At 41.9% G+C, this 25,341-nt stretch overlaps 3 protein-coding genes across 6 annotated transcripts in view; 1 reads left to right on the forward strand and 2 right to left on the reverse strand.

Moving 5' to 3' along the window:
- Nucleotides 1-17,339, reverse strand: part of fam49bb (family with sequence similarity 49 member Bb) — a 33,977-nt gene extending 16,638 nt beyond the window's left edge. Inside the window, exons 1-3 of the mRNA XM_034148941.1 lie at nucleotides 17,203-17,339; nucleotides 9,004-9,088; nucleotides 195-272 (exon numbers count right to left, since the gene is read on the reverse strand). Of these exons, the coding sequence (XP_034004832.1) occupies nucleotides 195-267 (73 nt within the window). The 5' untranslated portion in view covers nucleotides 268-272; nucleotides 9,004-9,088; nucleotides 17,203-17,339. The remainder of the gene's footprint in view (nucleotides 1-194; nucleotides 273-9,003; nucleotides 9,089-17,202) is intronic.
- A 976-nt stretch (nucleotides 17,340-18,315) lies between these two features.
- Nucleotides 18,316-20,577, forward strand: si:dkey-37o8.1 (uncharacterized protein LOC407641 homolog). The gene is made up of 7 exons (XM_034146671.1): nucleotides 18,316-18,561; nucleotides 18,647-18,826; nucleotides 18,903-19,199; nucleotides 19,269-19,419; nucleotides 19,635-19,891; nucleotides 19,967-20,201; nucleotides 20,275-20,577. The coding sequence occupies exons 1-7, from the start codon at nucleotides 18,418-18,420 to the stop codon at nucleotides 20,364-20,366; spliced, it is 1,356 nt and encodes a 451-aa protein (XP_034002562.1). The 5' UTR covers nucleotides 18,316-18,417; the 3' UTR covers nucleotides 20,367-20,577.
- Nucleotides 20,578-20,844: 267 nt separating this feature from the next.
- Nucleotides 20,845-25,341, reverse strand: part of asap1b (ArfGAP with SH3 domain, ankyrin repeat and PH domain 1b) — a 47,667-nt gene continuing 43,170 nt past the window's right edge. For 3 of the 4 annotated variants that reach the window (XM_034146643.1, XM_034146633.1, XM_034146660.1), the window contains 6 exons: nucleotides 24,872-25,033; nucleotides 23,810-23,888; nucleotides 23,611-23,675; nucleotides 22,990-23,537; nucleotides 22,295-22,417; nucleotides 20,845-22,173 (listed from right to left, as the gene is read on the reverse strand). In XM_034146643.1, the coding sequence (XP_034002534.1) occupies nucleotides 22,099-22,173; nucleotides 22,295-22,417; nucleotides 22,990-23,537; nucleotides 23,611-23,675; nucleotides 23,810-23,888; nucleotides 24,872-25,033 (1,052 nt within the window). In that variant the 3' untranslated portion in view covers nucleotides 20,845-22,098. The remainder of the gene's footprint in view (nucleotides 22,174-22,294; nucleotides 22,418-22,989; nucleotides 23,538-23,610; nucleotides 23,676-23,809; nucleotides 23,889-24,871; nucleotides 25,034-25,341) is intronic. The other variant, XM_034146652.1, reaches the window with a different exon arrangement.

Raw genomic sequence — 25,341 nt, forward strand, 5'->3', positions numbered from 1 at the left:
AGGCAGGTTGATGGGAAAGTGCAGAAGCTCTAGATTTGCCGCTGGGAAGAACACAGTGTTGAAGATAAGTGGTGGTGGGGGGGGGGGGGGGGGGGAAGACTAAAGAGTATCAGAGTTGATAATGCTATGGTAAGATATTCATGTGATCGATATCAGCATGAGGGGGGAGCCATTACTTGGAAAAAGACACTCACTTTCAAAATCGAGGAAAAAATTGGGCTCCTGTTCCAGATCTGTGCACGTCAGAACTTTCAGTAGGTTTCCCATGTTACCTGTGGAGGGAGAAAAGAGAGCATTAGTATCTGAGGAATGCGGGGGGGGGGGGGGAAGTGAGCAGGTGGTGAAACACTCCTGTATCCCTGACTCCTGCTCTGCATCGCTGCGCTGGTGCCCCCAGATGAGCCCACTGCTCACCAGCACTCCCCTTGGACCCCCCCCCCCCCCTCCCTCCCTCCCTACCGTGTGTGCTTCCTGTGCCAAGGTGTTGTCAAACCAGATGTCAAACCCAAAAACTAAATTTAGTTCACATTCTTGCTACATTTTCCCAGCAATCATGAGCATTTACAGGCAGTTGTATGCAAAGTAATCCCTCTTTACAAGTAGGGAAATCACATTCAATCAGAAGTAGTTGTTTGCGGCACATTACAACAAACATCCAATGAAACTTTTATAAAGCAAGTTGTCATGCGGGAACGTAAGATGACCCGTTTATGAAGCTTGTATATGAATACGACCTTGTACCACATGAAACCTTTAGAATCAGAAGTCGTGCAATGCGATGCAGTGTGTTGTCATAGGAGCAGACACATGACATCAATATTTAACACGCCTTCGTAACACAAGCGCATTCAGCATATGTGGCTCAGTGACTTATGTTTACTGCAAGAGCACTGCTCTATGCGTCAGGTCAGAAAACATTTAACTCAACTTAAATTAGAGTACAACTGCATTCAATTATTAATCATAAAGCTAAAATAAATACCGACTCATTGCCTTACAAATGTGAGCATTTTCTAAAAATATTTGACACATGTAAAAGTTAAATGATTAGTGAAGATGCCGGGAAAAATACAAGGCTATTTTTTTTTACATTTTTAGGAGAAACTGTCAATAGGAGGTACAAATCATGTAGTAGAGGGACAAAAAACAGCAAGTGTTTGCCCCTTTAGCTCAATAAATGCAATTCCTGGATTATCAATCACTGTCTCATTTACAACAATGATGATAAGTATAAAGCACAGAAGTCAGGTGACCTAAAGAGGATGATGATGAGGAAGTGTGTGTGAGCTTTAGCAGAAATGCTGTGACTTCAACATCACATTGATACCTTTCATGCCTCCAATTCAACATACACCTCGGCGGTGGTGGGAGTGACAGCCTTACACACCTCTCACTCACTCCTAGAAAGCACAGAGCCGATCATTCTCAGACCCAAAGGTCAACAGACGTATGACGGGTGGGGCCTGTAGCAGTTCGTAGAGAGAAACCTCACCAGGCTCCATCAGGGGAGATGGGTTTAACCCTTGGTGATGGACAGGATGTACACTGAATGGGGGGGGAAGGAGGGTCCATGCAGAATAATGACGGGGTTAAACTTCGGCAGGCAGATGTCATTCGAGATGAGTGACAGGTGAAGAGTGACTTGAGTAAGGGGCTCGGTGGTGACAGGGTAAGTCATGCCGACACAGGTAATGCTGTGAGACAGGGAGGTGCTGCGGCAAAGCAAAGTACGCACTCAGCAGGGTTAGATGGAGGGCTTTTAAAATGCATGAGATGCACCATCAGGGGGTGAGGTGGAGGGTGACATGTCTTGATAAAAAAGTAGCAATGGGTCATGTCCTTACTCTAACAGACAGTATTAGTGACGCATGGACAATTTCTACACTGTTGAGTCTGAGTACACAATGATTTTGTCAAGTCCTCTTCCATGTAACCAGGTGCTGCATCGACACGTTTATTAATAGATGTTAGAGGAGCAGGCAACGTCTTTGACATGTTAATGCTTCCTCAAGTTCACTCTGTCTCACGGTGACTCTGAACAAAACCTAAATGGATTTCTGAACAGAGATAAAACATGAATTTAAGGACAAAAGATTCATCTTCAACTATTCTGGTACTTCAATGCTACAGCAATTTGCATGTTAATATTTCCTAGTTGTCTTAGCTCTAAAGAGAATATCATTGGGTGTGGGAAATTATTTCGTATTGAACAAGATATTTAAAGAAGGAAATTGGCTAATTAATGAATTGAATAGTGTATCTTTAGATTGATTAATAACAATAATAGCACTTAGATTCAGGAATATTTCTAACTCATATTCTAGTACTAAATGTTGTAATTGAAATATTAGATGAGCATTTAACTTTAGTTTCTCATTTACTCTAAACTAATGATGACACCACTCTGTTTTACTCGACATTAATCCATGTCAAGCACTTTGTGACGTTTTTTTGAAAAGTGCTGTATAAATAAAGTTATTATTACTCCACGAAAGCTTCTTTCTACTTTTGAAGGCCGCCATCACGACTGTGTGTCACTCAGCCGACCCAGTGACCACCTGCAGAGACCGACCTGCCTTGTCCTACCTCGTCTTCGTACCCTTCACTAATGCGACCTGAATGTCTGACTGTGCCAGCGCACCTGATGCAGCCTCAGAAGGGGTGAGCGCCGTCTCCGACCTCACCCTGCTGGAGGATGTGGGCACTGCCCCTCCTCTGGTCCTCTGCTGCCACCTCTCAGCCACTCTCAGACCGGGGCGGGCCGACCAGCTGCCTACCGGCGCTGCCAGGACCCGAGCACTTCGTAGTAGGCGCTGGCAGCCTCGCAGTCCCGCGCTGCTTCCTCATGTTGACGAAATGAGGTCATTTCAAGGACGGGGGTTTGTGTGTTTTAAAGTCCAGAGAATTTTCAAATATTGTGCATTTGACTGCTCCTTCTCTACAACTTCCCTTCTGAGAATAGTTTTTTAGAAGTCATAAACTTTGCATCTCATTTTGATGATGACAACACTCCCTTTTAAGATCCTTTCAAAACATGATGTGTTAGTAACTGGTTGCTTAGTGATAGCGTAGTAAGAGAGAAGTGAGGGGCTGGCTGCATGTATCAGAGAGAGATTAGGGAATAGCCCCCCCCTCCCTCAGTGGCTGTAGTAGTACCCAGTAGTGCTGGCATGTCTACGGCCCCCACGGAAAGCCCGATGACAGCCTTGTTGTTGTTTTGAACCCCCCCACCGAGCCATCGCGTGCTCCCAGCAAGGGAGGAAGGGCTGCTTCTAAGGCCAGGGGCAGAATCTGACAAGCAAGAGCCCGCGCAGCTCTCCTATTGGCTGAGTGGATCTACCCAACAGCTCGCTGTATCCATGGAGTCAAAAAAAATGTTGGTGAATTGAAAACATTGAAAACATTGCAGCAGCCAATCAGAAACGAGAGGAGTGAGTACAGTAGTAGTAGTAGTAGTAGGACTTGAAAGCACATGAATATATTAATACAGATGAGGTAATGCGCCAAAAACAGCGGATTAGTGGAGGGGTGAAGTCAAATAGAGACGGGGAGCCATACTTAAATCCCACTACTTAGTGACTTAATGTGATTAGATTTTTTTGTGCACCTCAGCAAATTCAAATATTATCAGGAATTCTTTAAAAAAAAGTATACTTAAAAAATAATATTTACCATTGCAGCTGAATGCAATGACATATTTTGCCTCTTTATTTCAACTACAAATGTCAATAAAATAACAAAATATTGGATTTATTCTTGCAAAAATATCAACATCACAAATATTTGCAGAATGCGCAAAAAAAGGTTGGAGTTTATTTTGGTAAACAAAACGGTGCCACGCCCATGCAGCAGCCTGACCTCTGGATGGCACCGCCTTTTAACATCTCCCATCCCTGTGCCCTCTCTCTCTCTCTCTCTCTCTCTCTCTCTTCTTCCCCCCCCCCCCCCCTTTAATATGCACACAGAGAAGAAGGACACAGCTGAAACTGAGCACTGCGGCAGCGTCCTACAAACATGGCTCGGGGGCTGATGGCTGGCTAATGTGAGGGAAGGATAGTGCTGACATTCCACTACTCGTCTGCAGCATGAGGATCCATGTGCCACGCTGCTTTACTATGGAGGGAAAAACAACGCCCTCCCCTCCCCTACGAGGCGCAGACAGAGCGCCGAGCGTCACGTGGGCACCGCCATTGAGAGGCAGCCTGGGGTGTGGAGGGGGGGGAGGGGGAGACGCAGCAGGGTGTGTGTTTATGTCTGAGACTATGTGGGTCTAGAAAGAAAAAAACACTCATGTTTGATGATTTTTTTTCAAATAAATAAAAAGATGTAAGGTAAGGTTGTGTGCTGAATATTATTGTATTTGTGGAAGGGGAGGGGTCTGCGAAGCGTCACACTGCAGCAATAGGCAGCTTTAAACTTGACCTAGATTCCCCGGGTGACACGCCACATCGCATTAGCCCACTCGGCCAGACCCGGACCCGGCGGAGCTCGCTGACACTCGCCCGACTCGACAGGCAGAAAATGGGGGGGGGGCAATTCCCAAAATGGGGCTGGCATGCGTCCCCCCCCCCACCCATCTTCCCCCCTACTCAACATCTCCTTACCCAGGACCATCTCCCGCCAATCCTACCCAGCTGACTATACATGGCTTAAGGGGCACATGGCGATGAGGAAAGAAGAAGGGGGGGGGGGCATTTGTTTGTTTATGGGGGTGAGCTCCAATACCTCGTAGCCACGCCTCTGTATTGTCGCCAACATCAGCTAATGCCCCACTCACCCAGATTCAGGCAAATCAAAACAAACCTGACAAAATCATTACAACTGACTGGGATACATGAGGTGACATCAGCTGTCTTATGTTACTACAGCAACCGCAGCTAAAAATATTCCCCGCCTAAAACAACTCATGTATCAAATCACCGCGGCCGCAATGAACCCGATCAGCACAAATGGAAATGAGCACAGGAAACCGGCAGTTTGTCCGGAGAAGCACATCAAGAGGAGGATGAAAGTGGCAGCGCCTCATCCCCGGATTAGCCCCCTTCTCTTTGGACGGCACCTGATGAAAGTTGGAAACCATGGCAACAGGCACATACACAAGAGTCAGCTAAAACGCCGTCTCCATTGAAACGGAGCTCTATGAAGAGGCTTTGAGCGGCGCTCTTCAGTCACAGCTATACAACACTTTATACCATCAATAACACAGACAGATGCTGACAGCCCCGAATGATGCTAATTACAGATCGATGAATTTAACTGGGGGAAAAGCAAGTAGGGCTTTAAAACCCTCACCACAGGGGTCTTTAATGATCAAGTGAAGATGCTGCCAAAAAAGGCTAGAGATATTTTCTAAAGAGATGTAAAACCAGTCCATGGTGTTTGTATGAACTCTTCCCCAAATCTGCCACTTTGACTTTGCGCTCCATCCGCTGAACATCTGCCTCAGAAGGGAGACCACCCCACCCTGCCCTTGAAAGTCCTCAGATTCCTTCCTAGTTAAGGAAATAATTAAAAGGAGAGCATATTGACTCAAAGTAGTCAAAGTAAGCACTTCCCCTGGGGCGGCTGCCTCCTAAACCCATTCTTCTGCTAAAACAGCCCCCAAACCATCATTACACGACTGACCTTCTGACTGACTCACCAATGTCACTATGTCAACACACAAAGTGAGAATTAAGGAGGAGCATTCGGTGAGAATAAGGTCTCACATTAGTAGTTGTTGAGCCAAAATGTAAGCATAATTTAATTTTAAGAAATACAGTGGAGCATCACTTCTTTTTTTTTACTGCAGAATATTACCCTAACAGGATTTTGGGTGGGGCACATTTGAGGTTTATTTTGGATGGATGATGAGTGTCAGATCGAAGAGGACCAAAATCTTCATCCAGTGAGGGAGGAGTGCCATCTGGAGGACACAAACATGTATGCACCATAGACCGTATATGGTATGCACACAGAGTGAACGGAGGGGAAGACCACTCCCAAGCATTGTTGCCATCATAGGCCAGCATCGTCAATGCTTCTGCTAAAATGTCAAAATGCCCATGACAAGTGACCGTAGTTAGTGACATTTCTTTGTGGAGAACCATAACCTAGTACAGAATTTTAGAGTAAATTGTAGCAAAGAAAATGTATTTCTAACTCAGGACGGCATGTCATTATTGTGGACAAGAAGCAGCACTGGTGTCTGATGTGAGAGCACCATCTAGTGTTCACATGCAGCTATTTCAGGGTGAAAAACATACAATTAAAATGTCATTTTCTGCAGACTTAATGTAAATTGCATGTTTATTAATCTGCCAGACGTTAAGACTTCCCGACGCGTACGTCTGCAGAGAAAAGACTGCAGCCCGGCGCACTCCTTAAGGGAACCCAGGCAGGAAGTGATACAGTGTGAGCCCTTCAGTGGCATTAATAATAGATGGGTGAGGAGAAGCTGGGAGCTTTTAGCTGATATAACAAGACACTCTACATTTTACACCCCCTCAGACATATCATCTCAAATTACCTGGGTAGCGGGTGAGGTCGAGAGGGGCCGGAGCGTGTTCCATATGCTGAGTCAAGATTGCAGAAACTGATATTTAAGCACGACTTCTAAATTGATTCAATAGGCTAAAAATACTGCTTTTGCTATGGTAAAATGGGAAATCCCTTATTATAAAGCCATTATCCTTACAAAAGTCTATATTTTCCATCATCTACACAGGTATAACAGTACTAGGCTTCACCATCTGGGGGCAGTATTGACCCAATTATGATCAAAGCACTAGTGAGCCAAGAAAAGCTTCACCTCAGGCTACTTTAGCACACCTCCCCCTGGCTTAGCGAGGCTAATCCACCCTGTATGTATTCACACAAAACCTGGCCTGCTGCATTAACTCAGCCCCATTCTCCATTCATAATGCAACACGTCTCCTGCTCCCCTGTACTGCCACGGGGTTGTGTACTGCATGCTAACCAAAATAGCTGGCCATTCAGGCTATTTAAGTGAATGGCTTACATCTTACTAGGCCACTACTGCAGCTCTGCATTAGCCTCGACACACACACCTTTCATGGGGACACACTGACGTAGTGATCCTATATATGAACCAACCACCTGAGGCTTAGCTGTCAAAAACTGCACAGCATTCCAGCACCGGAGCTTAGCCAATCGAATGATGATTGTGTGGCATGGTAACAATCTCCAAGGAGACACGGAGGAAAAATACAACGGGGATGGGCAGACGTGCAAGCAGCGAGAAAAATGATGAGGTGAAGAAAAACAAACAGAGGAGAAACATTGAGAGGAGGAAAGGAAATCCCTGATAACAATTAATAAAACAAAAGCAGTAAAAATGATGGATAAATAATTAAATGTAATACTAAACTTGAACACCACAAAGTATTCAACAATTCAATAAAACAAAGGCATTGTGCAGTAAGCCTCATGTAAGAGTGAGTCGTGTGAGCAGTGACCCTTCCCCTGTAGTTACATAAACACTCAGCCTTGAGGGGGGGCAGGAAGCTGGGAGCACCTCAACTCCTTTTTATGGCCCACAATGCACTTCATTTCCTGAGCATGCATTACACATACACCCACGGCACAACGCATTAAGACTTAGAATAGGTATACTACAGGCACTCTTACATGATGACTTGTCTACTTTGTATTACAACCACTAATACATCATTTTGTATCAAGTTTAAACTTTTGATAAGGTGATGATTGCAAATTAAATGATAAGCATTGTTATTTAAACTCTAGCCATCCGTGTCCTGCTGATATTTTCCCACTCAAACCAAATTGAAGTGTATCTATTTTCGAAGTCAGTCTCATATCTGACTACATCACAACAACAAAAAGGATATTTGGATATTTCCGTAACTGACTCACAATGGCAGAAATGCAGGCGCACAAACAGGCTTGCTGTAGAGTAGTAGTCTGTTCTTCCAACCATTACCGTCTATTCAAATAAGAATCAGATACGGGTTCTGTTCTTGAATAGATAATAGACATGTAAACAAATAACAGCAAATATAAAGATGGTAATCTGGAGTGGAAAGTGAAGGCGGAACATATGAAAATATTCCTACTTTGCATCAATTAAAATAATAAGGAGAGTTTATGGAACACAATATTAACATGCAGTGGTGGAAGAATTATTCAGATCCCTTACTTAAGTAAAAGTACTAATATCCCAGCCTAAAAATGCTCCACTAGAGTAAAAGTCATGAGTTAAAAGTTACTTAAGAAAAGGTACCAATGTAGTATCATCAAAATTAAAAGTACTTCAAAAGTGTTGCATCGTTATAAAATATTAAATAATTTTGTTTTTATCATTAGAAAATACATAAGAGTTTTTTGTATGTAGTAATTTGTCAATATGGAGCAGATTTTGGAAAGTACTGAGAAACTATATAGTATATATATAACGTATAAACACACAAAGGTAACTGGAAGATGTAGTGCCGTAAAAGTACAATATTTACCTCTGAAATGTAGTGGAGTAGAAGTCAAAAGTAGCAGAAAATGGAAATACTCAAGTAAAGTAAAAGTATCACAAAGATATACTTAAGTATAGTACTTGAGTAAATGTACTTAGTTACTTTACACCACTGCTAACATGTCCATGTTGACATTTTATATTTTATTTGTTGCTTTGGAAATGTCTCCGTATCTTATACTATCATACAAATAAAGATGTCAGTCTTGCTTTGAGACACATAACCTATCTAGAGTTTAAACAATTAGTCAATGAATCAATTAGCTGATGAGCAAAAACACTAAGCCTGCATCCATTTTAATTTATGGATTTAATGATCCTTTAATAATTAGCTAGTAGTAGCATCTAAGCTGTGGGGATTTACTACTTCCATTTGTCCTATAGTACAGTAAATCAGAGATGTTCAGATGTGGGATATTTCCCACCATTTCTTTACATTGTGACTTCAGAAAACAGTTAATAATTCCTTTGAAAACAAGCATCAATCTTAACAAGTGTGACTTGGTTGGAGGACTTACCAGCAGTGGAGCTGTGAGACTGTCAGTCAGGAGCCCGGCCTGGCAGGTGGCCCCGGGGTCACAGTCCTGCACCAGAGGTCAGCCTCTGAAACACGTGTCAAAGGATACAAAACGTAAATCCTAATGCTTAAGAAATGTAAAACAGTCTAGGGTTTAAAGCATAGGGATTGCCTTTGATTATACACACACACAAACACACACAGAGGAAGTGTGAGATCATTCTCTCAACTCCACTATATCTTTACACACTGCTATTTCAATGCTCCGAATGCCATATATAGAACCTTTTTAAAACACCGATTAAAAAAAAATATGAAATCACCGAATTTTTCCATTTCCTTGTTTGTCGGATGTTTATGAAAAACTGCTTCCTTTTGTGGTTAACAGTGGAAGAAAATACACAACTGACAAAACCCTTTGTGTAATACCATTCATGACCTATTACGACAAGTTCCCTATTGAAATAGACAAGACAGTAATATTACACAGAAAGGGGTAGTTGGCAGAAGAGCTGCAGGTATCATGTTAAGCATGTAATAACAGGTTGATTATGTCCTACCTCCCGTCTGAAACATGGGCTATTTGCAGAGTTATCCATAGAACGTGGAACAAAAAGACTCGCATGAAAAAACCCGCCACTTCCTATTGTGTAACACTTCCTCTGATTCACTTCAGGTTTTCTGAAAGGCTCCCTGTAAGACCTCTACCACACAATTGACTTTATCGGGTCACATTTTGTGAAAGAAGGCAATCAGAGGTTATCTGATAAAAGCCCTGGTTGAGAGGACAGGCTCAGAGACACCATTAGCACCAGGACACTTCTCTCTTAGCCAGACAAAAGCATGGGAATGGAGGCAGTGTTGCATGAATGTGATCAGACTTCAAACCCACAAGAACACTGTGGGGGAAACGGTTGGTGACGCAAATGTGATCGAACACGACACTGTGAGAAGGGCAAAAAATACAAAAGTAAAAGCAGGAAAGGACTGGATGCTAGAATAAAAAAAGGAAGACGGTGTAACAGTGTTCCTTCTGATCCCTTCATGCAAACTGACGGCGACTTACTCCTAAATCCATCACAGCTGACATGTCACAGGGGACATTCTGGGTGACATCTGTGGCAGGGCATCATGGGAGTCAGCTATGCATCATGATTACAGCTGGGGGCCACAACATAAGGCCAAATCATTCCTTGAATGAGCACATGGGGTTAAAGGGGTTACAGTGCTGTGGAGCAGCACTTTAGTATTTGAGGAAACAGGAAATGATGGTATGTTTCTCAATGGAATTACAACATTCACAGCCACAAGATATCATAAGACCCATGGAGCCATCAGTTAACTAATTAATAATGATCTTGTTACCGAAAAAGACACAATTAAATGGATACCATTTGGATTTTTTCAGTAGTACAAAAAGAATACCAGAGTTTTGGTACCAATTCTGAAAGGGTATTTACATCACTATTTTATTTATTTAGAGAATGTTCCTGATGTAGAGCATACAAAAAGATTTGGACATAATGTCATTTATAATATTGTTATATTGAAAAGAGAAGACTCTTTGAATACTTTTTAAAATAATAATTGAGAAAAGACAATATAAAATATATAAGTAACTTTGATTATGAACTAAAACATGAGTTTAAAGCCATATTAGTGACTGTGAGGCTGCACTGTGAGCTAAATGCTAACAGCAGAATGCTAATATGTTGATTTGTATCTCTCCATTTTAATAGCAGTGAGGAAAATACCGTGTATAACTCTTTTCCAGAATCTTTATTTAATTTGGAAAGACTGTGGCAAATGACGCACCAAAATCACTACTGTTCTATTCATTATTATTATTATCATTATTATTCCCTTTAGGTTTGTGGTTTCTCTGTTTCTAAGAATACCATCATTCACCTCTTGTGGGAAAAGACCCACATGATGAGATCATACTGAAGTGGCACTGTGTGAGTGTGAGTGTGAGTGTGAGTGTATTTGTGTCCCTTCAAGCAACAATGACATGCAAAGGATCAACTAGAGCCCAGTTAACCAGTGTTCTGTGGGTGGCAGTGTTTTTTGTTTCAATTAGCCCGGAGGCATCAACTAGTCACATGATGACTCTTTATCTTAACAAAAACTTGAAAGAAGTCATTTAAATAAGGACAGTGAGAGGGAACGGCAGGTTAAGGGTGTAGAAATGCAATATCCTTATAATCAAACAACTCCTCTCAGCATGTTTACCGGCACAACTGCTCTGATATTGCTTTATTCCCACAGGATCAGAGGCAATAACACAAACGCTGCTCGGTGTATTTCCCTCAGAACTACGCACAAACTTCCCACTGTTCCAAAGATTGATTTCCTTGTTTTCATTTGTCATTTCCAGAGACTTGAACAGTAGGATTTGAAAGTTTTGTGTACAAGAACGGTTTCATAAGGCTTTTAAAAAAGGAGGAAGAAGCAGAGTGGCAGAGACACATTTTAATCCGTGCTCTTACATCTTCAGTTTGTTAGCAGCATAAGTCAACATGCCAAGCACATTTGTTTGGTTTTAATAGACTCTCCGCCACATGAAAGGGTCAATACATGTGGGCCAACATGTGTGGACCTGCTGTAAACTGTGTGGGATACAGACATGTGCAGAATCTGGATATGAAGCAGGCCACTGAGGTAATCAATAGACGCTCTGTATGTGGAGCATGTCCATTTGTCACCCACATACACATGTACACTCATCAGCACTTCATATAGTCTATCCTCATTGGTGTAAATGGGGTGGATGAAATCTTGGAAAACACCAGCAGAAAAACTACACCCTGCATAATGGTCATGAAGTTAATAATAAGTCATGTTGGATTTATTGCAGGGCCATAAACACAGTGAGGTGTACTTGGTAAACTGGCCACAGGGTGTAAAGTTCATTATACTATAAAAAGAAGGGCTGCTCAATTTTGCTAATATCACAAATGATCATGCATGCTACTCAAAAATGTCCATGAAAAATGTAGATTGAATGTTCTGTCTTTGATGAGGTGCATTTTAATGTATAGTGGACTGGGCTTTTTTATTAGCTTTAAATATTTAAAAGTCCACTGTAGCTGTGGAATAGAGCATTGATGTTATTTTAAACCGAAAAAGTACATCATTTTGATTTCTGTGTTTATTTTTTCATCCTGTTTTGGTTTCAATGTAGTCTTCACCGTACAGTAGAGAAGCTTTTGTCTGTCGCTTGGCGTTTTTAAGAGACACCAAACTAAAGTAAGTGACACTGGGATATAAATCAGTCCTCGCTGTGTTTCAACACCACTGAATAAAACTTCCATTACAACTTGAGTTGCCATGACAACTTGTATTCCCCTGTCCCTACAACAGAGTTACTGAAGCCCACGGAGCTTCATTAGGAAGAACCCCCCACAGATCAGTTACATGAAGTGGAGATCCTCGGACTGAAATGTCAGAACAAATGACCTGTTGAAGACTCAGCGGGATTATCAACTGGTTTACACATGCTAGGCTAGTGTCAAAATGCTTCAATAATGCATTTGTAATGTGGATAAATACTTAAAATAACCACCCATTTGTTTTCTAAACTATAAGAATCAAAATAATGGGCCCTATGTAATGTATATAACATGTAAGTGTATATTTGTTGGTAATAGAGCAATGTTATAATGATAAAAAAAAAAATCTATCACTATGAAATACATCACAATATAAAATTGCTCCTTGTTGCCAATGTGAAATACTTTCATACAACCTTTCCATATTCTTAATATGAATAAACGCATCCACAAATGAAGGGTTCAAAGTAAGACAGGTTTTGAGTATTTGACAGTTTAACACCATGTGGATGGGGGTTTGGTGCGGGGGCAGCACGGCAACAGTTTCCTGCAAAATCTGAATTTGTAGCATGCTGATCCACCATCTGTGGCGACACCCTGCTATGCGTGTCCACCGTCATGTAGGCGGCCACACGAGGATCTCATGCCCGCCTGCTTTCACATACAATAAAAAGATTATCACCATGTTATTATTATTTGGTAAAATCCTAAGTTTTAAATATTACTGCAGGGGAGTGGAGGAAAATCTCCAACAGTCTGCTTTCTCTGCTGTAGATCTGAGCCTGGAGGGGTTTTCTGTGCATGTGTGAAAGGTGTGGGGGTAGGGTCACACACAGTGACAGCCTTTTCTCTCCGAGTGGGTTATTCATAGCATTATGTTGAGATTTTCTATGCAAGGTCCACTTTACTTTTGTGCCACATTGACTCTCAAGATGCTGCATATTACAGGGAGCGACAAATGAAAGCATCCTGTTGGAGGTATTTGAATGGAATGCCTGCGAGAAGAAGAAGAAAAAAACAAAAAGCAGATACTCTCTCTCTCTCTTCTAATACTGTGCATGCTTAGGGCTTCAGATAAAGCCAACATCACAGCGCGGAAGTGAGGCGGTTCAGAGGATTGCTCGAGTCTACCAGCACAGCAGATCAGAAACTGGCACACACACTGACTCATAACACATCAAAAGTATATTAGTCGCCACCACCAAAGGCTGCAAACACAAACCCACCACAGCGAGGACCTCCACTGCTCTGCACCATCTTCCTCTGTTAATTTAACAGCAAACAGTCAGCATGTGTTAATCAACAAACATTAAATAAGCTGCTTGGGGATTGACTGAAAAACACATCCAGTCATCTAAACTAGATACAACTTTTAAAGTAGGCTCAAATTAAATCAATACATTGTGATATGTTTTCTTTATATTAATAATTCAGCTGAAACAAGCAGCCTACATCCAGGGGGGGGGGGGGGGGCACACAGTCAGCCTTTCCTACTGAGTGATTCATGCATGTCATCACTTCAGCTATGATCTGCTTATGAACAAGAGCAGGCATGCAAGAGCAATGGAAGAGAGGGCAATGGAGGGAGCGCGTGTACTCGAGAGGCAAATGAGATTATAGTCAACGACAAAAATGTAGTTAGGCACACTTTCCACTGCACTGTAGCTGCGAGGCAAGTGCCTATTAAACTATGTTCTTTAAAAAACAAATTGAAAGTGTTTTTCGAAATTAAACGATGCCCAAGTCACCTTCTCCCCAGCATTAAGCCGTGTCATGGTAAGGGTGTTAGAGCAGAATGCTGAACAGACTGAAATACTTAGGAGGAAGTTAATCCGAATAACTGAGCAAACAGCATTACGCCACAGCGAGGGATCAATACAGTTCCATCTGCATAAAGACAGCCTGGCCCAGCATGCTGCCTGAAGTGAGTGTGCAATACAGGGGTGTGGGTACTAACAATATGATGCAAACAGATTTCTAAATCATAAAATACAACTTGTGTTGTGTTAGAGACGTCTTGGTTCAACTGTGGTTATATTCACAACACGTTGCACAAGTGCTCATGTTATTTTCTTCCTAGCATAAATCACAAAAACAATATGCAAAAGTAAAGTAGGAGCTCAAGTGGCTCAATAATACATTTCACCGTGGTGAATTCACATGTTTAAAGACAAAAGGCTGCATGCAGCAGATAGTACGTACGAGAAGTATTAACGTATTCCACCACTGTAGAGGACATAAACACATGCAGAAATGTCACAACAATACAGTTTAACCACACACATTAGCTGTTACAACAATGACTAGAGGAGATGTTTAGCATCAGTGGAGCGACTTGCTGCCGGAAATACAATAAATACTGTGACTGTCAGCAGGACTACAGTGAGCCTCATACCGAGAATAACTGCAGTAACCCAACCTGAGGCTGGCGGCTCCGAGACACTGGGTGTGTTCACGGGAGTGGGTTGCAAAGAGGGGTCTGGACCCCTTGGCGACTGTGTGGCATTCCAGTGAGGTCAACAAGTTATTCCTAATTAGAGAATGTCTAAATATTTCTATTGTAAAGCACTCCCAATACTGTTTCCCAAATAAATGTACAGCTTAACGACAGAAAACAACCTTTCCTCTAAAATGACTTGATGTGTGTTTGTAGGAGTTTGAAAGGAAAATGTCTGAGCAGATCTGCCTTAAAGGTCAATGGGAGGACAGCTGGAAAAGATGAATAATTAAAATCAACTACCAGAGAATAGAATAGAATAGAATAGGGAGGGATGAAACCCTCTTTAATGGTCACACATGCAGAGCACACAGCACACACAGTGAAATTTGGCCTCTGCTTTTAACCCATCCTAGTACAAGGAGTCTAGTACTAGGAGCAGTGCATCAACTCAACCCTCATGTTACGACCGTAGCTACAGGATCTACAGTTTCTGAACTAGAAAACATATTTGTGCAGAAAGAATGTGGGAAATCGTCTTGGGGGTGAACAGAGTTCATGACGTTCGCACAATGAAAGACTATTTTAATCATTCTAAAAACATCTCTGTCCCTATTGTTAATTAAGCACCCATAATGCAAACACTGATGTAAAGCTCTGGCAAAAGTCTTATCTCATGTCAACAATATTGTCACAGAATGGGAGTAAAAAGCTTTATGACAAGATTAAAGCCAGATTAGAACTAAAAGTGTGAAAGCTAAAGCTAGAAATGGCTGTGCCTTAATGCAACTGGCCTCTACCTGCATTAGAGTAGGACTTATGAGGGAATACACTGTGCTGAAAAAGACGCAGGTATTTTTTTCCCAGCTTTTATTTCCAAGTCTACACCGACTCAGACGATGAGAGCAGAAATGTGTGTCCATCTGTTAGAAGAAGGCAAGAAAGGTGATACAGCAGCGGCACATATAAGGAAGATAAATTGCAAAAGAAGACTGATAACCTGGAGGCATGTTATTTCAAACAGCATAACTGGGTTTGCCATGAGATAATGACACTTTTTATGTTTTACGAGTTTTCTTGACACAAAGGAAATGCACCAATGACTAATATTAGTGCACAGAATTATTTTCTCCCCTCAAAAACACTCTGCACAGCCATGTCTGAGAGCTTGTTCATTTTTTGTGAAATGAGGGGGTAAATGTCTAAATACAAATCTCTGAACTAATGCACGAGTCTATACTTGTGTGTAACAAGCCATTACGTAGCAACAGAAAAAAATACCAATTTGAACAAGTAGACACCATGAGTCTTTTGAGACAAATGTTACAACCTCATTAGAGTTGCACTTGCCTAAGAAATCATTCATTCTGGTTTTCTGGGACGTTTCACTTCCACTTTCAGAAGCTTTGCAGAGACAGGGCGGAAAGGAAACAACATTTACTTCCGTGCTAGAGTTGAGTCGTGCAGACAAAAGATGCAAATAGGAAAACATCCAACCATAGTCAGCTACTTTTAAATGAAATTGCAGTGACACGTTTATTACTAGACAGTGAGATCTTATGAGCCTGTGGTGGAATTATATTAAAATACAAATATTTGAGTACTGCACTAAAAGTAGAACTTTTTATATTGAATTTCCTATACTACAATTTAGAGTGAAATATTTAACTTTTTGTGCAACACAATTTGAATTTATTTTGAAACCTATATTGAGCATAAATGCTTCAATTCAATGCCTAAAAAAGGACTTAATTCAGCTGATAGTAGGCTACTTCTGTCCTTACTGAGGATTTGAGATGTTGAATTGTTTATTTTAAATCATGCATTGATTTGAAGAACAATCATCTAAGACAAACCAGCTCTAACCAGCTGTCAGTGTGAGCATTTCCTTTAATGCAGCTGTAATGATGAATCATTTACTGTCTGTAAAAGAACAGTCTTAATCCGAGTCATGCGGTTAGTTTTAAACTGGATACATTACCTGTCTCTGTAGTGTTCACGAAGTCCAACACAGCTGATTACCTGGCTTTAGTAATAGGCTATATGGGTCACGCATGTAACATTCAATGCCCCTGGCCAAATAAAGGAAAAATCTAGCTAGCAGTGTAGCCTAACCTAACGTCTACCTTGAGACCGCTGCCCTGAAAAGGGGAAGTTAACGGGGCACCGAGGGTGTAACTTAAAAACACAACACAAATAGTTTCCATTATTTATTTTTTACAGTAACTTCGCAATAAGAGGTAGGGGTGGGGGGTTACATTTTCGCCGGACACGTTTATTATCCATCACTAAATTTGCCTCCGAGCCGAGGAACTAATTAATGTAACACTCAAAACAAGCCTGACTGAATGGCAACCGGTGGATAGTATAGGTGGTTAGTTGAGATGACAGAAAAAGAGGAGATAAAGTAGTAATTGTCTCTGTTATTTACCTTGATGCTCGTAGAGAAAACACTGGAGTCGACGTCTGGATACCACGCTAGAAAGCCAGCGGTACGGGCTGAAAGAAGAAGAAAAGCGATTTGCTGTTGCTGTTTCCGGGTTAGTTATCGAGCGTCATTGTGGCCGTCAAACGAGAGGGGAGTTCGGTTTGTTCCACCTCTGAGCGCGGAGGGGGGAATTTATACACCTTCCTTGGCTGACTGAAGATAGACCCGCCCGGTCAGAGATGACCCGCTGCTGTGTTTTTAACGGTGGTTTCAACCGGATTACAATTTACCTACACTATCATTTGTGTCTCACCGTGGCGTTAATTAGGGCTTTTGACCGCGAGACACAGAACGTAAAATTGACTTTACCGAAGTTTCTTTGAGCAAGAAGCTAATTTACATCTTAAACAATCTCTAGGAGGCGCTAATGTGCCATTTCTTCCGACCGGGTTCCTATACATTAACATCAGTCACATATGTATGAATCATAGACTGTATATATAAATGAATATAGGCCAGGCTACCAAGTAGCCTACATAAGATAATTAAATGAAGGTCCTCCTTTACCACCAGCATTATTTTGTGTTAATTGAAGTTCAGCAACAATATATATATTATTCTGAAATGTGCCATGACTCATACGTTTTACTTTTTGGTACTTAAAGTATATGTTGATGCTATTACCTTTGCACTTAACTTAAGTAAGAGTTCATTTGCCTATAAGTATTGATCATTATTAAGAGCTTAAGGAACTTTAATTTTAAAAAGCTTATTGCCTTTTAGTAGTTTATTTTTTTTCTTTATTTTAAGGCTCTTCAAAGCCATCCCTGCATGACAAACCTGGCTGTAACATGATATCATAAGGTGACTGCAACTGCCATTTGTTGCACATTAATAACATATAATGTAATACTTTAATTCTCACTCCTGCTTCCCCCAAAAAATAAGTAAGCAAAATGTAGCTTTTCAGCATTTTCTTTTCTTCTCCCGGAAGCTCTGTTTTGCCATTTCCTCCTTTACCAAACATGCACCAGCCTAATTAAGCTTAATGAAGCACACCTGTCTTCAATCATGTGTCGACAGGTGCAGCAGCTTAAAACGCAGCTCCACAGTGGCTGTTCACACACATTTGATAGAAGAATTCGGAAGCGTGAACGTTGTATCTTCAGCTCAGCAACCTACCGTTAATTTGTTCGTTTCGAAAAGCCAACTTCAAGCATGGTGAAAGAGAAGACTCATGTTAACGTGGTGATTATCGGCCATGTTGACAGCGGCAAGTCAACTACCACCGGCCACCTCGTTTACAAATGTGGTGGCGTCGACCAGAGAAGATTGGAGAAGTTCGAGAAAGCTGCAGCAGAGGTGAGAAACATAAATGAAACGATTGGTTTAAAACTCTTGAAATGTCTTAAAACCTACTAAGACCAGTTATGTATTTTATTTACAGATGGGGAAGAGCTCCTTCAAATTTGCCTGGGTGTTGGACAAGCTTAAAGCTGAGCGGGAGAGAGGAATGACCATTGATATCTCTCTGCTGAAATTTAACACTCAAAGATACAGCATGACTATAATTGATGCACCTGGCCACCGAGACTTCATTAAAAACATGATAACAGGGACTTCACAGGTTAGTAGCACAGAGGTTCTTTACTTTATGTAAGTGTAATTTCATGGGCCTTCTAACCAATATCATGTCCTTTCAGGCCGATGTTGCCCTCCTGGTGGTCTCAGCAGCTAAAGGAGAATACGAGGCTGGTGTGTCAAGAAGTGGTCAGACCAGAGAGCACGCCTTGCTGGCTTACACTCTGGGTGTGAAGCAGATCATAGTGTGTGTGAACAAGATGGATCTGACTGAACCCCCTTTCAGCCAGAAGCGCTTTGAAGAAGTGGTGCGAGGTGTGAACGGCTTCCTCAAGAAGATCGGCTACGAAACCGGAACTGTGCCTTTCGTGCCAATTTCTGGCTGGACTGGGGAGAACATGATCACTGCAACTCAGAAGGTAATTATGGTCTTAAACTTGTGAAAATCTAGGAACATGCAACACATTAACACAAGTTCCCCTCTGCAGATGCCCTGGTTCCAAGGATGGAAAGCCAGAAGAAGGGAAGGAAATGCGATTGGGAGAACTCTACTTGAAGTCCTGGACTCCATTCAACCACCAGTTCGCACCATCAACAAGCCCCTTCGGTTACCTCTGCAGGATGTCTACAAAATTGGAGGTTAGGAGTTATGCTCAGTTAATTTTAGTCATTTTGTTTAGTTGCCCGGTCTGCTCCCTGAGCCTGAAATCAATTGGCTCCAATTAAGAACATGGGTTACAGGTGTGCAGCAGAGCAATTGGAGTGGGGGAAGAACAGAAATGTTTGTCAGCTGATAAAGCCTTTATCCACTAGTTTAAACTTTTAAATGCACTTTTTTTTCCCCATCTTCTCAGGAGTCGGGACCGTGCCAGTAGGTAAGATTGAAACTGGCGTCCTCAAACCAGGCATGACCCTGATGTTCTCGCCAGCCAAAATCACTGCCGAGGTGAAGTCCATTGAGATGCACCACCAGGGGATGGAGCAAGGTCTGCCTGGACACAATGTTGGCTTCAACATTAAGAATGTGGCTGTAAAGAACCTGCGGCGAGGGGATGTGGCTGGAAACGCCCAGCAGGATCCGCCCACAGATGTCAGCAGCTTTGAAGCGCAGGTTTGTTCAGTGGAGTTGAAACTTATAATTCATTGTTGCCCCCCCTGTGCTGATGTGTATATTTTCCATCTTAAGGTGATCATCCTGAACCATCCAGGGAAGGTCAAGGCAGGCTACTCTCCTGTCCTGGACTGCCACACCGCCCATGTGACCTGTCGCTTTGCTGAGCTGAAGGAGAAGATTGACAGGCGGACGGGAAATAAAGTGGAGGACGATCCGCAGCTACTGATATCTGGAGACGCTGCCACAGTCAAAATGATTCCCATCAAGCCCATGTGTGTCGAGAGCTTCTTCTCATACCCTTCCTTAGGTATACTATCCAAATCAGTCTACATTTATATTGACCTTCTGCAGTGTTTAACATGTTTTGTTTCGCTTCCTAGGTCGCTTTGCAGCACGAGACCTGAAGCAGACGGTTGCTGTCGGAGTCATCAAGTCAGTGGTGAAGGAACAAGGATCCAAACTTAAAGCCTAAGTGTGTACATAGTTTTTGTTTTTTTTGTTTACCAGTAAACTCTGGTATTGCTGCTTTTTATTTGGTAAAATTACATTTGTGTTGCGACACAAAATATTTATGTTAAAAGATTATTCCTGTGTTAATGATAAATCCAAAAGAAGCTATTGGATGGTACATTTTGGTTTAAATGTGAATTGTTGAGAAAACAAAATAAAGAATCATTTGAGAACTTTGTGTTAACGTTTGTCTTGATGAAACTGAAGAAATACTCTGACTTTTTTTGCAAGGCGTTAAGGAATTTACAGCAAGAGTAAATAATTCCAAATGGTTCATAGAGTAGCCTTAGTACTTTTAAGTTTGACTTGTAGAATCCACTGCTGCTTGGCTTTACTGATTTTTAAGAACTATTAAAATGTGGGCTAACTTACCAATGTCAAACATGCACTTTTCTAACACCAAAAGAAGGCAGATGTTTAAACATGAAAGAGCCCAGGGCCAGAGTTTCAGTACAGCACTTTATTTATGATACAATGGGTTGATGGGTTTATTCCTTAACATGGGGGGAGGGAAACTGCAAGTCAGTGAGGACTGGGTGAAAATACATCGGCTCTCCAGCCTTTTGCTCATTCCACCGTGCTTCTTAAAGACATCTCTGGTTCACAGGCAAACCTGGAAATGTACTGGATCCAGTAACATGGAATGATATTACATGATCAAACTTAAACATTTCAAGCTCATGAGGTTTTTACAAGACACTGAATTCAAATTGTGAACAACGGTTGGTGTCAGAAAATCAAGTTATTGCTAAGATGTCCTCTTGAGTTTCCCATACTTGTTAATAATAGTGGCTTTAAACACAGGATACATTTTCTTTGTGTAGTCCTGCTTAATAGTGGCTCTTCAAACCCTGAGGTGAGCATCTTTGAACGCAGCACTCTACTCAATTCCAGTCATTGTTACACCATGCACAGAAAGTCAAGGGACTGTGGAGATGGCGCTGAGTTTACGCACAGATCATACATACAGTGAACTGTGTAACAAGGAGTAAATTAGTGACCTACAGTGAACCACAGGCTTTGATATTCCACCACACAGTAGCAGCAGGTTTCTATACTGTAAAACAACCATAATACGTGTACACACAAAGCAAGCAAGAACAAGGAGTACATTAATGTTTTCATTTGGGGGCAAGATCAGTGGGAGACTGCAGCCTCTTCAGTCAACTATGGTGGTAAACAGGGATGCAAGACAGAGTGACATGACCTATTTCACATTCCTTTTCTTATTTGTCCTTTTTCCAGAAATATAAGCTGATAATTACTTGAGGGCCAGTAAAATCAATACGGATAAAATTCAAAGTCTACCGCCCTGATGTTTAAATCTGACAGGTAGAGAGAGCAATGGTACATGTTTTGTACAATAAAACATGTATATACACTCACACACAAATATATATATTTACATACATATATACACAGTAACAGCATAAACATAGACTTTAGGTAAGTGCTAGGGTTTTGAGAGTGGCTTCTTCACAGCCGTGCTATAGGGTTAAGATAATACTGGTAAAGGAAGAATACACACATTCTTTGTACAGCATGGAGGAGATATCCATGGCTAGATGAGCCTTCTTGGTTTCTTGTTTTTTTTTTCTTCTTTAGGACACTTGTCATTGGACAAGAGGTGTTATAATCGCTATGTACAGGACCTCTCAATGTAGGGAGAGGTGTAGTGCAAGTCTCTCTGACTGTCAGTCACTCAGGATGTGCACAAAAGACATGGGGAACACACCCTTTCTGTCCGGCTCCCCTTCAATGTGCCCGATCTGGAAGAGTTTAGAAAACATATGAGAACAAAGTTGTGTGTTATTGTGCCCTTAAGATAGCTCAAGGACAAAGAAGTGTTATATATAAGAAAAATATGGATAGTATTGAAGCTTGACTTACCCACCACTCCTGGTCCTCCTCTCCTGTTACTATAATCACCTCTCCTTCAGCAAATGTCAGTTCATCATCATTGTCAGCTTGGCAGTCATAGATCGTCTTCACCCGGCGGGATTTGCTTTTCCCCTGGACATACAAAAACAAAACGGTGACAAAACATTCTCTATTTTTATGAGGGAGTACAGTGTAAGTACCATGTTGGGCCGCTAAGAATAAGAATGTATCTTTAGAAAAGTTGTTTCTCGTGTATTTCGAGAGCGAAAAAGCGAAAATATAACATGTGTGCAGTGGTTAGAGACTGTGGTTAGAGACTGTCGCTAGAAACCAGAGTGACCAAGCATTTAAAACAGAAGATGGTGATCCAAACTGAATGTTAAACAGCTGATAAGCATTGTTAAAGTAACAAATAGCATAATGAATCTCATGTATAACATCTATAGATGATTCTGATTAACTGGTCAAGATTTAAGCCAATGTAAGATTACCTGAAATATGTCAGCATCAGCATAAATGTTGGCCAATAAGTAACAAAAGGTTATGTGGAAAAAAGAATACTGGCATTTTTTATTTAAAAAATCATATATAGTATTGATCAGCCTCTAATCTTTATTTAAAAAGACCATTATGCTTCTGAAAACATGTTGTAATACACTGAAAAGCACATGTATTGACTTAAACACTCAGCATGGTCTTCTTACCGTGTTGATCTTCCTGGGGAGGGGCACGGGTGTCTCTGCGGTCCCTGTGGGGGTCCCGTTGGTGTTTTCAGCAGCTGGTTGGGGGGGCGTCCCAACAGGTGCTTGCTGATTAGGGGACGGTGAGTCTTGAGGCAGGGGCTGGGACTGGGGCTGGGGTTGAGGGGGAGGTGGAGGTTGCGTTTGAGGCCTCTGCAGAGTGTCTCCGTGCGGCTGCCTGGGGGTGGGCTCGGCGGTCCCGGGTTTGGGGGGGATGTCGGAGAGCTGCGGCTTCGGAGGCAGGTCTTTGAGCTGGGGTTTGGGGGGGAGGTCTCCCAGCTGAGGTTTAGGAGGGAGGTCTGAGAGCTGAGGCTTGGGAGGAAGTTCTCCGGGTTTAGGAGGAAGGTCAGACGGCTGGGGTTTGGGGGGCAGGTCTGCCAGCTGAGGCCGGTCCGCCAGAGGAGCCTTCTGGGGGGGGTCGGCTGCCGGGGGGGACTTCTGGAAGACCTCTGGAGGGAGGCTGGGCTTATCCATCGACGGGTGGTGGATGGTGTCAATCTTCCGCAATGCCACTGGAGAGAGAAGTGTGTGAATAACTTTGCCATTTAACAGCTTGTATCAAAAGGAAGCTGGACAAAGGTGTACCTTTCTGAGGTAGTTTGGGAAGAACCCTTGGACCAAGTGTAGACTTTGTGTTGATCGAAGTAGTGCTGGGAAAAGATTTATCACATGAAGTTTAATGAAAAAGATTATGTAAGAAAACGCTTGAACCTTATCTGCTGGGATACATTTTTTCTTAGCGAGTTATGATAAAATGATTCACATTCCATCGTCTTTTTGTTACCTTTGCTGCTGAGGAATTCCTTCAAACTTGTTAGAGATCGGAGACATCTTGCTGACAGGAGGAGGGGTGGAGTCGCTTCCTAAAACATTGACATCGATGACGACACAGATTACTCAACAACATAGCAGAGCATTAACCCAGAGAATAATAAAAAATGAATGGTGAAATAATCATAATAATAATAAACATGCTGTGATGGTTAAAACAAAAATAATAGTGAGGGAGGCGTCATCTGGCTGAGCTTTCCATGAGTTATTTGGGGGTTGTGCAATAAAGTGTCATCATTTAATTAGTGGTTGGGTAAGGGTGACACAGAATGCACAAAACACCACAGAGGGAAAATGATAACAATGGAAAAACAGTCAAAATATCCCCAGTATACCCATAAGGGACAGATGATTGCAGGTAGGATGACTGTGGTTATGTCTCCAAGTGGTAGTTAAAACATAACTCTTCTGTGTTAAATATGATATATTTTGTGCAGTTTAAAAGTATGCTACTTGTTATCTCAGATTTAAAAAAAACGTGGGTACTTAAAGATGGTGAAATGCCTCATCCTACCTGATGGAGCACTCACAGATGCATTCAAGTTACAGTTAGTATCAGTTTCCAACTTGCAAATGGTGTCAACATCCACATTTTGACCTGGATGACGTGTATCATTCAAGGTATTTGAACCCAAAACGAAAGTGAGAGGATTTGCTGCTTTTATTTTATGTTTATAATAAACTGAATCAATTTCTAAAAGTGTCAACAAATTGGGATTGTTTTTAGACCTTAACCCGCTTATCAAAAAATACAAGATGTATCCAAAATAGAGGAAAAATATGAGTTGCATCTATGAATATCCACATAATGAGCCATTCAAAATACTTTTAAATTGCACAAAGACACATACAAAGACATCAGCTAGTCTGTATGACTCTCAATGAAAACCCTCAAAGTCTTTATTTGAATTTAAGTGCAGAACTTTTAGAATAACCCTGCAACATTCTGAACTTTGATAAGATCTGTCGCTGGAGCGAAACCAGCCTACTGTCAGGACGTGTGCTTGTGTCTCACCCCCAGTCAAGCCCCCTTTACTGTGTGGACTGTGAGAGAGCGGGCTGGGTGGGTCAGACAGGGTGCGTTTGTGTCCAGGAGGTGGGGGCGGAGGTCTCTTCTTGGACAGGGTGGAGCTGGCTCCTGGTGTGAGTGTAGAGGGAGGGCCAGATGGGGGAGGAGCTGGAGGAGCGATACATAAAACACATGAGGTGACGAGACTCCCCAAAAAAGTCATTCTGACAACCCCCTAACCCCCCGAGAAGATAAAGGAGAGGAGCATGGAGGAGAGGAGGAGCGGAAAATATGGAGAAGAATTTAGTTTTTTACGAAACAATATGAGGAGACAACAAATAAAAAACAGATGGGAATGCGGAATATGGAAAAGGGAAACCATGATTAGGCACATTTCTTGTGGCTCTAATCGGTGAAGTTGTTGCCTTTTTGTTTCCAATGGGACTCACTGTTCACTAATATAAAGAAAAGAAGGG

Source organism: Trematomus bernacchii, unplaced genomic scaffold, assembly GCF_902827165.1.
Source record: "Trematomus bernacchii unplaced genomic scaffold, fTreBer1.1, whole genome shotgun sequence".
NCBI classification, from domain to species: Eukaryota; Metazoa; Chordata; class Actinopteri; order Perciformes; family Nototheniidae; genus Trematomus; species Trematomus bernacchii.